Source organism: Staurois parvus, unplaced genomic scaffold, assembly GCF_062004578.1.
Source record: "Staurois parvus isolate SC_StPar_1 unplaced genomic scaffold, SC_StPar_1.0 ptg000165l, whole genome shotgun sequence".
NCBI classification, from domain to species: Eukaryota; Metazoa; Chordata; class Amphibia; order Anura; family Ranidae; genus Staurois; species Staurois parvus.
In genome coordinates, this window is record NW_028317961.1 from 13,221,642 (window position 1) to 13,235,389 (window position 13,748).

The 13,748-nt window shown below is 39.4% G+C and overlaps 1 protein-coding gene across 1 annotated transcript in view; it reads right to left on the bottom strand.

Moving 5' to 3' along the window:
• Positions 1-397: 397 nt before the first annotated feature.
• The window catches only part of IFNGR1 (interferon gamma receptor 1), a 90,879-nt gene continuing 77,528 nt past the window's right edge, over positions 398-13,748 (bottom strand). Inside the window, exons 5-7 of the mRNA XM_089676229.1 lie at positions 10,702-10,852; positions 3,086-3,210; positions 398-2,787 (exon numbers count right to left, since the gene is read on the bottom strand). Coding sequence (XP_089532355.1) covers positions 2,377-2,787; positions 3,086-3,210; positions 10,702-10,852 — 687 coding nt within the window. The 3' untranslated portion in view covers positions 398-2,376. The remainder of the gene's footprint in view (positions 2,788-3,085; positions 3,211-10,701; positions 10,853-13,748) is intronic.

Genomic DNA, 13,748 nt, shown 5'->3' on the forward strand with positions numbered 1-13,748 from the left:
TAGTGTGTTTATCTCCTATACCCAAACTGCAACATTCATCTCCAATAAATATCTGCTTAGATATCATTTGCATATCTCCTGTCACTCATCCCTCAGTAAATTGATGTTTAGCTATATCATACAGTACATGTTATTAATATTGCTTTGCAATGGAGAGCACAGTGCTTTTAGCTACATCATAAACAGATTGTATAGCTATCTTTGCTGTTACCTTTGTATCTACATATGGTTTCTACTGTCACAACTGGCAGTGGGGTGAGTTTTAAATAAGAGGATATTTATATGACTTATTGGTTGTTTATTGTAACTTTGAGAATGGTGGGTTGCACCGAAATGGTTTTAAAAAAAACACAAATGATATATATATATATATTTTTTTTTTTAGCCAGCAAAAATCTGCAAGTTCCTCATTTATTTTGTCTGTTTCACATATTTACAGTAATATACATATTGATACATATACAGTATGTACACACACATGCCGATACAGAAAATCTCCTATTTGTCAGATGTTAAGATAATGGCTGATCTTTAACTGTATCTTTTTCTTTTGTTTCTGGCTTTATAACAGTTTACTACAGAAACCCAAAATATCATTAGAAGGTGCTTCATTTTAAACAAAACTCATAGTGGCTCATTATATAAACCAGTGAAAAAGTGCAATAATGTCTACCTTTGCAATTACATCTGGTATAGGCTATAAAGTATATACCTGTGTGGTTCTAGCTCTTTGGACAAGAATGAAATGTCACCAGCAAATTGTATATTCCCATAAAAAAGTAACAATTCAGAACCACGCAGGGACACACCACAGGAGTAACAGCACATCACCGAAAAAATCAATGATCTGCATTGTAAATGTAAAAAGCAATGTGGTTATTGATACTGTGGGATGTTTTCCCACAGTAGTGGATAACACCACCTCCCAAAACTCCTTTAGTCCTGTGAGATGGAAAGAAATGAACACTCATTTGTACTTGACTAGTGTTTAATGACGCATATAGGAGATGGCACCAGTATAGCAGGTGGCCTACACTCTTTCAGCACTGTTGACTTAGGGTTACAACTATCTATGCAATGTATGCTAGGAAGCTAACTTTAAACTGTATGTTTGTGGCCATGTTTTTTCCCCTACTCAAAAAAAAAAAAAAAAGTAAAAAAACTGCCTTGAAATCATGAACATAAACTATACACATTGTAGTTTATTACACATTTTTATTTTTTTATATGTTGTATGATATAGGATTATTATCCTTTTACATCATGATATTTGGCTGTTTTTAGTATAATATTATTAATTTATTTTTGGTCCTTGATTATGAGGGCCCTTACGGTGTTTACAACGCAGCATACACTTTCTAGCCCATGGTGACCTGGGTTTAATTTTACTTCCTATTTGGGGTGGTGGTTCCTGTTAGTGGAGCGCATCCCAATGAAAGGAAGTGTCCTGTCTGAGCCCTATTTTAAAGTATGCGATGTGTTGCGCTGGCCACACCCCTGACAATGTCTTTTTGTTCACGAAACATGCAGGGTGGAGTCACAACGTCATCGCGCTCCGGAAGAACAACGGCCATCTTACGGTTTGAAACAACCCATTTTGACATGCTGTTTTTAATGATACTTGTGTAAGTGCAGTGAAATTTCTTGGTTGCGCTTTTTTACAATACGAGTTGGCATTTTTTCTCTATATGTTTTATCACCAAATGGGAGGCTTGCTGCTGGAGAAGTGTCTGTTATAACACCAGTCCTTTGGACGGTCAAATTTTCTTGTAAGAGGCTATCTTTTTGGGTGAAAGGTGACAGTCTTCTCTTTGGATCAGGCTTTTTCTTTCAAGCACCAGCTTCTGTCTGTTTATGTGGATCCCATATGGACTTTGTTGCCACCTGTGTGCGTTTTTGTATTGCTTTTTGTGATATAATTACGATTTATGTACTGATAGCGCTGCTAATTTTGTGTTATTATACACATTGTAGCCCAATCTCAATTAATTTATCCTTATATGACATTCCACAGAAACATTTAAGAAGCTTATTGTGTTATCTGCAATATGCCTACAATGCAAACGTTTCTTCAACACAATAAGTGCAATGATATCATCCTAAATGTAAGGAGAGATGTATATTACCCAAGAGTTTTTTTTTTTTTCAATAAGTATTCCTGCTTGGTCCTCTCAAATCCTGTAATGCTTTAGAGGCAACAGAAGAGCTAAAAGTCTTTTCATACAATAATTTACTCTCTTCAGTAACTACACTGATATTGGTTCACACTGGCAAGGGTCAACTGATTTGAATTCAGAACATTTGCCTAAATATGTCACAATACAGACAGCTGATAGAAGGAAGTGCTTCGAAATGCTAATGTATATATTAACAATTTCAGATTAATTCTTTTGGAAAATGTGGCTTGTCATATCCAAAGGAATTAGTTAATGGCCTAGGTGGTTCTGGTGCATGTTCAGAGATTTTCTGATCTTTCTCTGACAGAGCAGTGTCTCTAAAATCATTACCACTCGTGCCACTGTCTGTATGGAAATAACTGCTGTTGTTGGACTGTTCATCTCCTCTTTCGTATGTTTTCTCTTCATTTTCAGTGAGCGAACTTTGGTATCCAGGGTCAGTACTTTCTTTGGAAACAGAATCAGTTGATACATCAGTGTCTATCTTGACCTTTTCCTCCATGTAAGGTATTTCTTCAACAGTTGGTTCAATGGGAGAAGTGGAGACATTGTCATATCTGGATGTTTTCTGCATCTGAGCATATGCAACTATGTTGCTGACAACAGAACTCTAAAAAATTAACAAAAAAAACATATAATGGTGTAAGATTGCTTATATTGTGCTTTACAAAGATGCAAGCTTTAGAATTATGATCAATGTTTCTGCAAATTAAAATTTTTGGTAGTGTTATTACTTTAGATGTGTCTTGTCAGTTGTGTTTGGTGGGAGCAAATGTCTGTATTAGTTGGCCCTATTCAGCCAACTGTAGCAGTAAGTAATACAAAAATAAATAAATAAAATTACTGGAGCTAAAAATTTGTAAAGGTTGTCTGCTGTTGAGTATACAATACCATTTCTCATAACATACCAATGACTGTGGCATCAAACTCCTGGCTTTTGTCCATCTTACAATAATAAAGAGAAAAATGGCAAGAATGGCAAGCAAACCAACAGTAACTCCAATTATGATTGCAGTAGTCTGGATAGATATTTCTAAAAGAAAAAAAAAGAAAAGAAAGCATAATCAAATCAAATTTTACAGCTATTTTTTTGAAAACTAAACATTATCTGCTTTTGTAGTTTGCAAAAATACAGACTTGTAGGCAAGAAATATTTGTCACTTTGTGTCTGAGCCTACAGCGTTTACTTGTTCCTACTAGTAATGTTTACTGTGGTTTCAACCATAATAAACTGTGTTCATTAGGCTATCAACCGTAGAACCTGATGAACTTAAGTCATATTCCAGACTTTAAGTTATGTGCCAGACCCTCACACAATAAATATTTTACAGCTGGTGGATGTTACCCCATAACTGTAAGTGCTGAATAAGGACTTTCAAAAGAGGATCACCAGGCATTACATTAACTGCTTTCCTGCCGCCCTATAGCAGAAGTGCTGCTACAGGGCAGCATGAATTGGGCATAAAATGTGCTCTGAAAGTCATCTAAGTCACAATAGAAGAACACAGTCTGCTGAACATAATACTACACAAACATTAGATGTTGCCATGCAGATCAGACCTGCACAACGATCTGGAGTAATTTTGGACCACTCCTCTTCACAAAACTGTTTCAGTGTAGCAATATTCTTGGGATGTCTGGTGTGAATCGCTCTCTTAAGGTCATGCCACAGCATTTCAATCGGGTTGAGGTCAGGACTCTGACTAGGCCACTCCAGAAGGCGTATTCTGTGCTGTTGCAGCCATTGTTTTGTTGAATTACTTGTATGCTTTGGGTCATTGTCCTGTTGCATCACCCATCCTCTGCGGAGCTTCAGTTGGCGGACAGATGGTCGTACGTTTTCCTGCAAAATGTCTTGATAAACTCTGGAATTCATTTTCCCATCAATGACAACAATCCGTCCAGGCCCTGAGGCAGCAAAGCAGCCCCAAACCATGATGCTCCCTCCGCCATGTTTTACAGTGGGGATGAGGTTTTGATGTTGGTGTGCTGTGCCTTTTTTTCTCCACACATAGTGTTGTGTGTTCTTCACAAACAACTCAATCTTGGTTTCATCTGTCCACAGTATATTTTGCCAGTAGTGCTGTGGAACATCCAGGTGCTCTTTTGCAAACTTCAAACGTGCTGCAATATTCTTTTTGGACAGCAATGGCTTCCTCCGTGGTGTCCTCCCATGTACTCCATTCTTGTTTAATGTTTTCCTTATTGTAGATGTGTCAACAAAAATGTTAGCATGTGCCAGAGATTTCTGTAGGTCTTTAGCTGACACTCTGGGATTCTTCTTTACCTCGTGCAGCATTCTGCACTGTGCTCTTGCAGTGATTTTTACAGGATGACCACGCCTAGGGAGAGTAGCAACAGTGCTAAACTTTCTCCATTTGTAGACAGTCTGTCTTACCGTGGACACATGAACATCAAGGCTTTTGGAGATACTTTTGCAACCCTTTCCAGCTTCATGCAAGTCAATAATTCTTGATTGTAGGTCTTCTGAGAGCTCTTTTCTGCGAGGCAAGGTTCACATCAGACAGTGCTTCTTGAAACCAGTAAACCCAAAACAGGTCTGTGTTTTTTAAGGGCAGGACAGCTGTCAGCAAAACATCCAATATCATCACACTGATTGGAGTCAAGGTTGGCTCACTCCTGGCTCCAATTAGCTCTGGGAGAAGTCATTAAGCTAGGGCCTCACATACTTTTTCCTCCCTGCACTGTGAATGTTTACATGTTATGTGCAATTAAACCATGGCAACATCTAATGTTTGTGTAGTATTATGTTCAGCAGACTGTGTTCTTCTATTGTTGTGACTTAGATGCATTCGGCAATTGCTGGGTAAAGTTGACAGGGGAGAGACCTGTGTGTAAACATCACAGGTCTCTCCCCTGTCAGCATGGACATGCGGTTTTGTATCTCTCTGCACAGCAGAGAGGTACAAAACAGTATGCCTCCCTAGTAAAGCACAGCACACTGTTAATCTTTTGATGGCCCAAAAGTTAACCCCTTCCTGCCCAGTGTCATCAGTACAGTGTCAGGGCTTTTTATTAGCACTGATCACTGTATTAATGTCACTGGGGATGTCAGGGGCAGTTTGTCAGTTCCCACTCAGAATGCCTACCGCAATCCTGCAGTATCAGTATTAGTCGCTGATTACCGCCATTACTAGTATAAATTAAGAAAAAATTCCAGTATATATACCGCCATTTGTAGACTCTATAACTTTTACGTAAACTAATTAATTTACACATATTGGGATTTTTTGCTTTAGCAAATACATGCAGCAGAATACATTGAACCCATAGACAACTGAGACATTAAAAAGCAATAGAACTGAAGGGTGGGCAATACAGCAAATAAATGCCAACAGACCCACAGAAGATAGAGGAGAACCTAAACTTAAACAGTAGCAGCTTGAAGGCCTGTACATGTAGAATGCAGCAAACAAATGAACAAAAAACCAGGTGACGGCCTTACAAATCTGAGAAACAGACACTTGATGCTGAAAGACCAAAAAGACACCAATGGACCTAGTGGAGTGCGACTTAACAGGAAATGGATGCATCATGTCCTTCAAGAAAAAGGCGTAGCAATGAACTGCCTTATCCACCTAGCAATGGAAGAATGAGAGGATCGTAGCTCCTTGCGAGAGCCTCCCAGAAGGACAAAAAGGCAAACAGATTGCTTCAGTGAGGCCATACCTAAAAGAAAAACCCACAGAACAGGAACCACACCCAGACAGTGGAAAAACACATCCATGGGAAGTTTTGGAGCACGGAAGAAGGAGGGTAGGATGATGTCCTGTTAAGGTGAAAGGCGAAAGACCTTGGAGAAAAAGGAGGCAGGGGTTTCAAGATGACCTAAAATAATAACATAATAGCCCCCCTCTGATGATGTGTACTCACACGATACGCGTTAGGGAAGTGCCAAGCTATTTATATCCTGTGTACATGTACCTCTGGTCTGGCCGTTTATGAGCAGCTGAACCGTTGTTAGTAAGTTCTTTTCTGATTATTTACCTACTTTAATAAACGATATCACACTATTTGAGACCTTTTTCCACGGGCTCTTTATTTCTGGGGAGCCTGTAACTCTGTAGGTCCTGGGGCTGTGCTGAGCAAAGGACACATCTGCAAGTGACATCCCTGGATCCATGACACAGCTCCTCCTGGAACGGATGACATCTAGTGGTCGCCCTATAGATGACATCCGCCTGATCCTCTAATACAGTGGCTGGACTCAGCTTCCATCCGGATAGATGACATCTAGTGGTCACCCTATAGATGACATCTCCTGGCTCCAGTGATACAGTGGCTGAGCACCAGGGGCAGGTCTTAAATGCTCCATGCGCTTTAATATGCGCTATCTGGTTAGTGCATTATTTGGCTATTATCATTTCTGAAAGTCACTACTTTTGGTTTTTTACATACTGGAGACTGTATGCATTTTCAGCACATCTGATGAACTTACACTGACATTTTACTGATCCACTATCATATGTGGTCTATCATATGTTTAATCGCTATTTGGGTTAGCGCTGCACTCTCATTCTTTATCAATTACTTTGGAGGTTCCCGAGGTGCCTTTTTGTGCAAGCAGCTACCGTACTTACACCTATACACTGCGCTCGATTTTATATATAGATTTTATATATAAGTTTATTTTATTCGTTAAAATAATAACAGGCAACACTCCAAACAGTTAACTTTAGAAATGTTAGGTATTTATGAAAGAAAGCATCCTGTAAAAAATAAATTGTGGTACATGGGCTAGATCTCCCCACAGTTCCCCAATCTAAACAAAAGTAGATGCTCAGCTACTAGCACCATATACATTTTTATTAAAACCGGGAGGAGATCCAGGCAGAAATAGTACAGCAACAAACACACAACAATATTGACAACACAACCTTATTATTCAGTACCAGAAAGGGTTTCTTGCACAACAAGGCCATCAACTCTGAAACATACCTGACGGAGGTAATAATGACAAAGAAGACAACCTTGCAAGTAAGAACCTCAAAAGGAATGTCCCTAATAGGTTTGAAGGCAGACCTTCGAAGGGACAACAAGACCAGATTAAAATCCCACAGCGATATTGAAGGGTATCTGGAAGAGGGAGTGAGAGGCCAGAGCTTACTGAAAGAACAGCCTAGGTCGAAAAACGCCCCTTAAGGGTGCTCAAGGCAAATCGCTGATCCAGACCAGACTAAAGAAAAGCCAGAATATGTCTCATGCTTCCTCTGCTCAAACCATGCAAAACCGGCCTTCCAAGTGCTATGATAGACTTTGCAATAAGTTGACTTACTACCATACAGAAGCAAGGGATCATCAAGTTCAACAAACCTCTGTCTCTCAGCACCTGCGCATCAACAGCAGGCTGTCAAAGCCAGCACCTGAGAAGCAGGATGGTGGACCAGCCTCTGTGAAAAAATATCCTGATAGTTCAGAAGGCCCTGCAAGCCTGCCAGAAGTTAGAACAGGTCTTCATACTATGTTCTTCTGGGTCAGTTTGAGGCAGTGGAGGTGGACATAGATCAGGTGGAACTGATGCCACAAAATCACCAGGGCATCCACTGCAAAGGTCTGAGGATCTCTGGACCTGGCAATGAACTTGCCCACTTGAAAAAAAAGAGGGATCCCCGTCTTTTAACAATTCCAAAGTGCAATTGTGCATAGAATATCAAACCATATTATTATAGAGAAAATAGATAATGTGAGCTCAATATATGCAATAATCTAAATAAATATAAGGATAACATCACAAATGAGGTAGTGCCAAAACACCATACTCAACAAAAAAAAAATATAAATAAATAAATAAACCTAGAAGAGTATATATCTGTACAGATGGACAAATGTGTGTATGGATAATAATAAGCTGGATATGTCAAAAACACAAACTTATGTGTATGTGATATCACCCAGTACTCCACTCTCAAAATAGAAAAAACATTATAAAAGTGTATATGTGTACAGATGGACAAATGTACATATGGACAAAAGTTAAATAAACAAGCACAGATATTGCAAACAAAGTTGAAGATGAATAAAGCAACCAAATGTGCAAAATGTCTGTACAGATGAATAAATATCAACAGTCCAAAATCAAGATGGAAAATTCCAAAGGAAAAAAAGACACACTTCAAAGTGTAAGATGGAGAGCATTCAGTGCTGCAGGAACAGAGGGTGCCAGGAAATCACACCACCCACATGTAAGGTGAACTCCTTACCAGAGACACTGATCCCACATAGAGATCATGAAGCGCCTTGCTGTCCCACAGCACAAAATATTCAGACACATCACTCCATCTGGATACGATCTTCTATAAGTGTGCTCAGCAAAGAGGAGTTAAAAAACAAGAAGGGACCACCATAGTGCAGTAGGTTAAAACCAAGGGCTTTTAATATGGTAATGTACTTACAATAAAAGGACAATCACAAGCATATAACAAATGATGAGCAAGCCATATTCCGCCAGCATTCATAATAGCGTCACGTGTTTGGCCCTGCCCTAACGCATTTCACTGAAAACAGCATCTGAGGAGGATGGAGGCATAACACAGGACATCCACTGCGCTCTTAAATATAGTCCAGGAAGGGGAAACTGCAGGCTAACCAATCAAAAAATATCTAAAAAAATATATCTGCAAAAAAAAAAAAAAACACCCAAAACTTAAAAAGATCACCTAAAAAAAGTGATTATGAGGATTAAGAGCAAAACAAATTTCACTAAATTAACAAAAGAAGATAGACATCCATAGATATCAATGACAGCCCAAAAAAAGGGTGACATCTTGTGGTCAAAAACAAATTATACATCCTCACATCCTCATATTACCATGTGCCCCAGGATCTCCAAACTGAGACTGCATTTATTTTCACACACTAATTCTGAACATAAAACCAGTCCAAATCTTTAAAAATACCAATAAAACAGTCAATAGAATAAATAAAATAAACGTAAGAGATAGGAAAAGGGAAAAAAATAAGAATTTTAAAGTGGAAGGATCTTTTATTATATTATATTTATTATATTTTATCTGGCATACTGCTTAGACGGACTATGTCCAGTAAAGCCTTTTTCGATATTTGCCAGATGTTCCCCAGTTCTAACACCCAGTGCCCACGTGGTCTGTCCCACATATTGCATACTGCATGAGCACTGGAGCAAATAAACAACAAACCTAGTAGAACAAGTAATAAAAACTTTACTTTGATATGATCTCTGAATGACAGTAGAGCTAAAACTCTGCGCTGAGAAATACAACTCCTACATACCGTACATTACATGTTCTACATGGAAAAAAAACCTACTAAAATTTCCAAACACGGTTATCTTAGGGGGTCTGTCAACCATATTGGGGGAGATCTTACCTCGCAAAGTCAGGGCTTTTCTAAAAATCATATTCGGTCTCTCAGGTATCACTTGCTTTAGCACCCTGTCATTTCTTAGTATCCCCAAGTGTTTCTGTAGTAGCTTTTTTAACATGTTGTGTTGAGTAGAAAAAGTGGTGAAAAAGGACCACTCAAATTTACTGTTCTCATGAGTATTTTTAGTTTTGGATACTAAAAGGGAAATTCGATCTATATCAAACTTTTTGGATTTCTTCTTCCTAGGCTATATCTGAATAACCTTTATGGATAAACCTATCTTTTAATAAGGCAGCTTGTGAGAGATAGTCATCCCCATAGGAACAGTTCCTCTGCATCCTCTGTAACTGTCTCTTGGGGATAGCACCCAGCCATGATGGATGATGGCAATTATCAATCGAAATATAACCATTTTGATTAGTTTGTTTGAAATAGGTCTTAGTAAATAACTTACCACCTTCTTTAATATCTCAAGATCAAGAAAATGAATACAATTTGAACTATATTCATAAGTAAATTTAATACCCCAATCATTAGAATTAGGATGTTCGATGAACGACTGTAAGGAGTATTCGTCCCCTTGCCAGAGAAAAAAGGCATCATCTATATAGCAACGCCAGAACTTGCCCACCTTGTTGTTGAATCTAGATGCCAGGAGGTTCATTTCCAGCAAATCCCACCTGAGGTCCAGAACCACTTTAGGGTGGAGGGACCAGTCTCCTAGATTCAGTTGCTGATAACTGAGAAGATCTGCCTTTCTTTAGTTGCTGATCACTGAAAAACGCCTGTCTCTAACTCTATCGTGCACAGCCATCCAAAGCAGTGTGCACGAGCTGACAGGGAGGAGTACTGATGAATCCTCAGCAATAATCGGGTGTCGGCAAGTAATCACTGGACGGACCCGGTGATTGACAGCCGCGGCCAAGAATGGCTGCGCGGGAAGGGCGTGTGCGCACCCCCTACCCGCAATGCAAACTCACGTATATATATATATATATATATATGTGTGTGATTCTGCGCACCCCTGTGCCGCCCTGTAGCAGTGTTTCTGCTATAGGGCGGTTGGGAAGCGGTTAATAATGCATTTCAGAATGCTATAGTAAATAAAACAAAAGTCAGTTGACCACAGGGATCTCATCAATACAACACAAACATAACCTACCTTTTTCTTCCTGAATACAAATCTCCTTGGATTTCTCCATTATCATCCCAAGAAAGTAATCGGATGTACCTTGTGCAGAAAAACAGTAAGTCTTTTGATCCGAAATAGAAAATGTAACTTTACATGCTGACATGTCACAATCTGTTGCCTTCTGCAAAAAAGAAAAATGTATAATGAGAAACACTTACTGAGTATGCAGCTTTGCCATCTTTAAATCCATGCCTATATTCCTGTTTAAGCTGGTGCTATCAATGCTGTCCCAGGTTTTGTGAAGTATGGAGCCACACTTACATGCAGGGGCTAGAACTGTGTCTCCCTATGCTGTTTGCATCAATAAAACCACACAGCCCCATAAGCCTTGGAAGACCGTCCCCTTCTCCTACCCCCAAGACTGACTTGACTGCACTGTCCACTATTAACTCTTCTCTGTGAAGATCAAAAGTTCAGGGATGCAGCACTGAGAAGGCAAGAGCCAGTAGTATTGAAAATTGTAGACTACAAGTGCTGTGGTAGAAATTGTAACAAACAGTTGGGAATACTGGGGAATGTTTATTTTATTTTGCCCAGTGTGCTAACCTAAAAATGTTGAGGGCTTATTACTACTTTAAAACAAAACTTCTGCAGTACGCAATGTTTTTTCACATTTACTCTAATGTATATAAAATGAAATCATGGATACCTGCCATAGATTAAAAAATATACAATTTCTTAGTAATTTATACTGTTAGTAAATTGTTAAAAGCATGGTCAGAAAAAGCTTTAAAGACATTACTTGTCCTCACATTGTACTTCTTTGTCTGAATCACAAAACAACCTCAAAGCTCTATTGTAGTTATTATATTATTATATTGTAGGCTGATAACCAGACGTTTTAGTGAAAATATCCTCTTCCTGAATGTCTTTGTTCTACATGATTTTTCTTCAGGTGGACAGCAGGGGCAATCTGTACCTGCTGCAAGGAAAGGTATAGCACCGAAGGCTAAGTAAGCTGCATAAGGACAACATTTTCATAACAAGCATTACAGATCAGTTTTACATTTCCTATGCATCTTTTATACCTAACAATTACAACTTTCTTTTTGTTTAAGCTTACATCTACTACAAAGCTTTGGTCAACTTAGAAACATGGCTAAATATAGCTACCAGGATTACTGCTGTTACTTTTTTTCAATACAAAATAGTTGAAATTAGTAATAGGTTTGTTCAAGTTATTCTCAGAAATAAAGCATTTTGTGTATGTATCATAAAATACAAACTACAACATAAAATATGTAACATGATTTATTATGATTGTTAAAAATATTGGCCTACCACCAACCAATCCTTTTCCTCCTAAATTACACTTTATATTTACTCAGCCAAGGCTTTTCCCAATTCTCTAATTGCTAGATAATAGACTGACTGCCATCCATCCAACATGTATTATTTAATGCTCAACCCTAGACCCAGTACTGCTAGTCTAACCTCAAACTATAATAAAATTAAAAGTGTGCATGTGAGCAGTGCCAGGAGACATGTTCTGACTGCATTACGCACATCCTTGACCTTTCTAAGCTACAATTAGCCATTTGGGGTGCAGGAGGAAGCCCAGTAAAGGTGCTCGCAGTTGGGGGAGGTCAGGATGCACCGGAGGACAATGAGAGCGGCTAAAAAGAAGCCTCCACAGCTGCCACAGCAGACTCCTTCCCATCCACAGCAATCTCCAGCAGCCAAGATGGCGCCAGTTCAGAAGCCTACTGCATGAGGCAGCCCGCCAGCACAATCACATAAGCTCTCCCCAGAGCCGACAACCCCAAAGGAGAACACAATGTGGGACCTCTTCTCTTCACAGTCCCAGGACGAGCAACAGCTGCCATCCCCAGCTGAGACCCAACAATTCTCTCCTTCCCCTGCATCCCTTGGTGGGGAAATTGACTGTGCAATATCTTCTTCTGCTTCCTCCGTGGGCAAAAACATGGCTGAACCAGCCTAGAGTCAGGCCAGCTCTGTTGCAGACCAAGCACCTATACTTCCTGTTGCTTACTCTGGAGATGCAGTATTTATTGCAAGATTTCCTGCTCTCCTACAACAAAAACTATATAACGCCTGTGCCGTTATTACAACAGACCTCAAGAATGACTTTCAAATCATAAGTGAACGCTTAGATTCTATTGAGTCCAAGGTGGATGGAACAGTGAAAGGGGTAAACTAAAATACCAACATGATCTTCTCCCTGCAGGAGCAGCTTGACCAAGCAAATGCAAAAAATGAAGATTTAGAGAATAGGCCCAGTCACTAAAATTTTAAAATTCAGGGTCTGCCTGAGACTATCACGGACCTGGAACCAGCTATACATACATTAATACAACCAACTTCCAAGATGGAGAAGAAGTGATGCTGGGACTTGGTTTGATATCTTGAAGTTCCCCTTCCAGAAAGACCTTGGCCTTACCACCTAGACTGGTTCACCACTATGGAACCAACCTAAGCAATCAGCTACAAGAAAACCTCTTGGTTGCGAGACCAACCTTGTAGCCTTTGGCACCCTTACCCTTTTTTGAATCGAACACTTGAATGCGTACTACCAACCCTTTTTTTTTACTTTATTTTTTACACTTGGCTAATGAGCCCTGGCCGTTTTCTTGAAGGGACATCTCCTACTTTCTTCCCCTCCCCCCCTCCCACTTCTTCCCTTCCCCTAACTCCCCCCATCACTATAGGTTTGCAGATTGCATTAGCCGACTATGGTCTCGGATACTCTGGGCTGTAGGATGCATACAGTGCCTTGAAAAACTATTCATACCCCTTGAAATTTTCCACATTTTGTCATGTTACAACCAAAAATGTAAATGTATTTTATTGGGATTTTATGTGATAGACCAACACGAAGTGGCACATAATTATGAAATGGAAGGAAAATGATAAATGGTTTTGCGTGCTGTGCATTTGTATTCAGCCTCCCTGTATCAATACTATGCAAAACAACCTTTCGCTGCAATTACAGCTGCAGGTCTTTTTGGTTATATCTATCAGCTTTGCACATCTAGAGAGTGAAATTTTTGCCCATT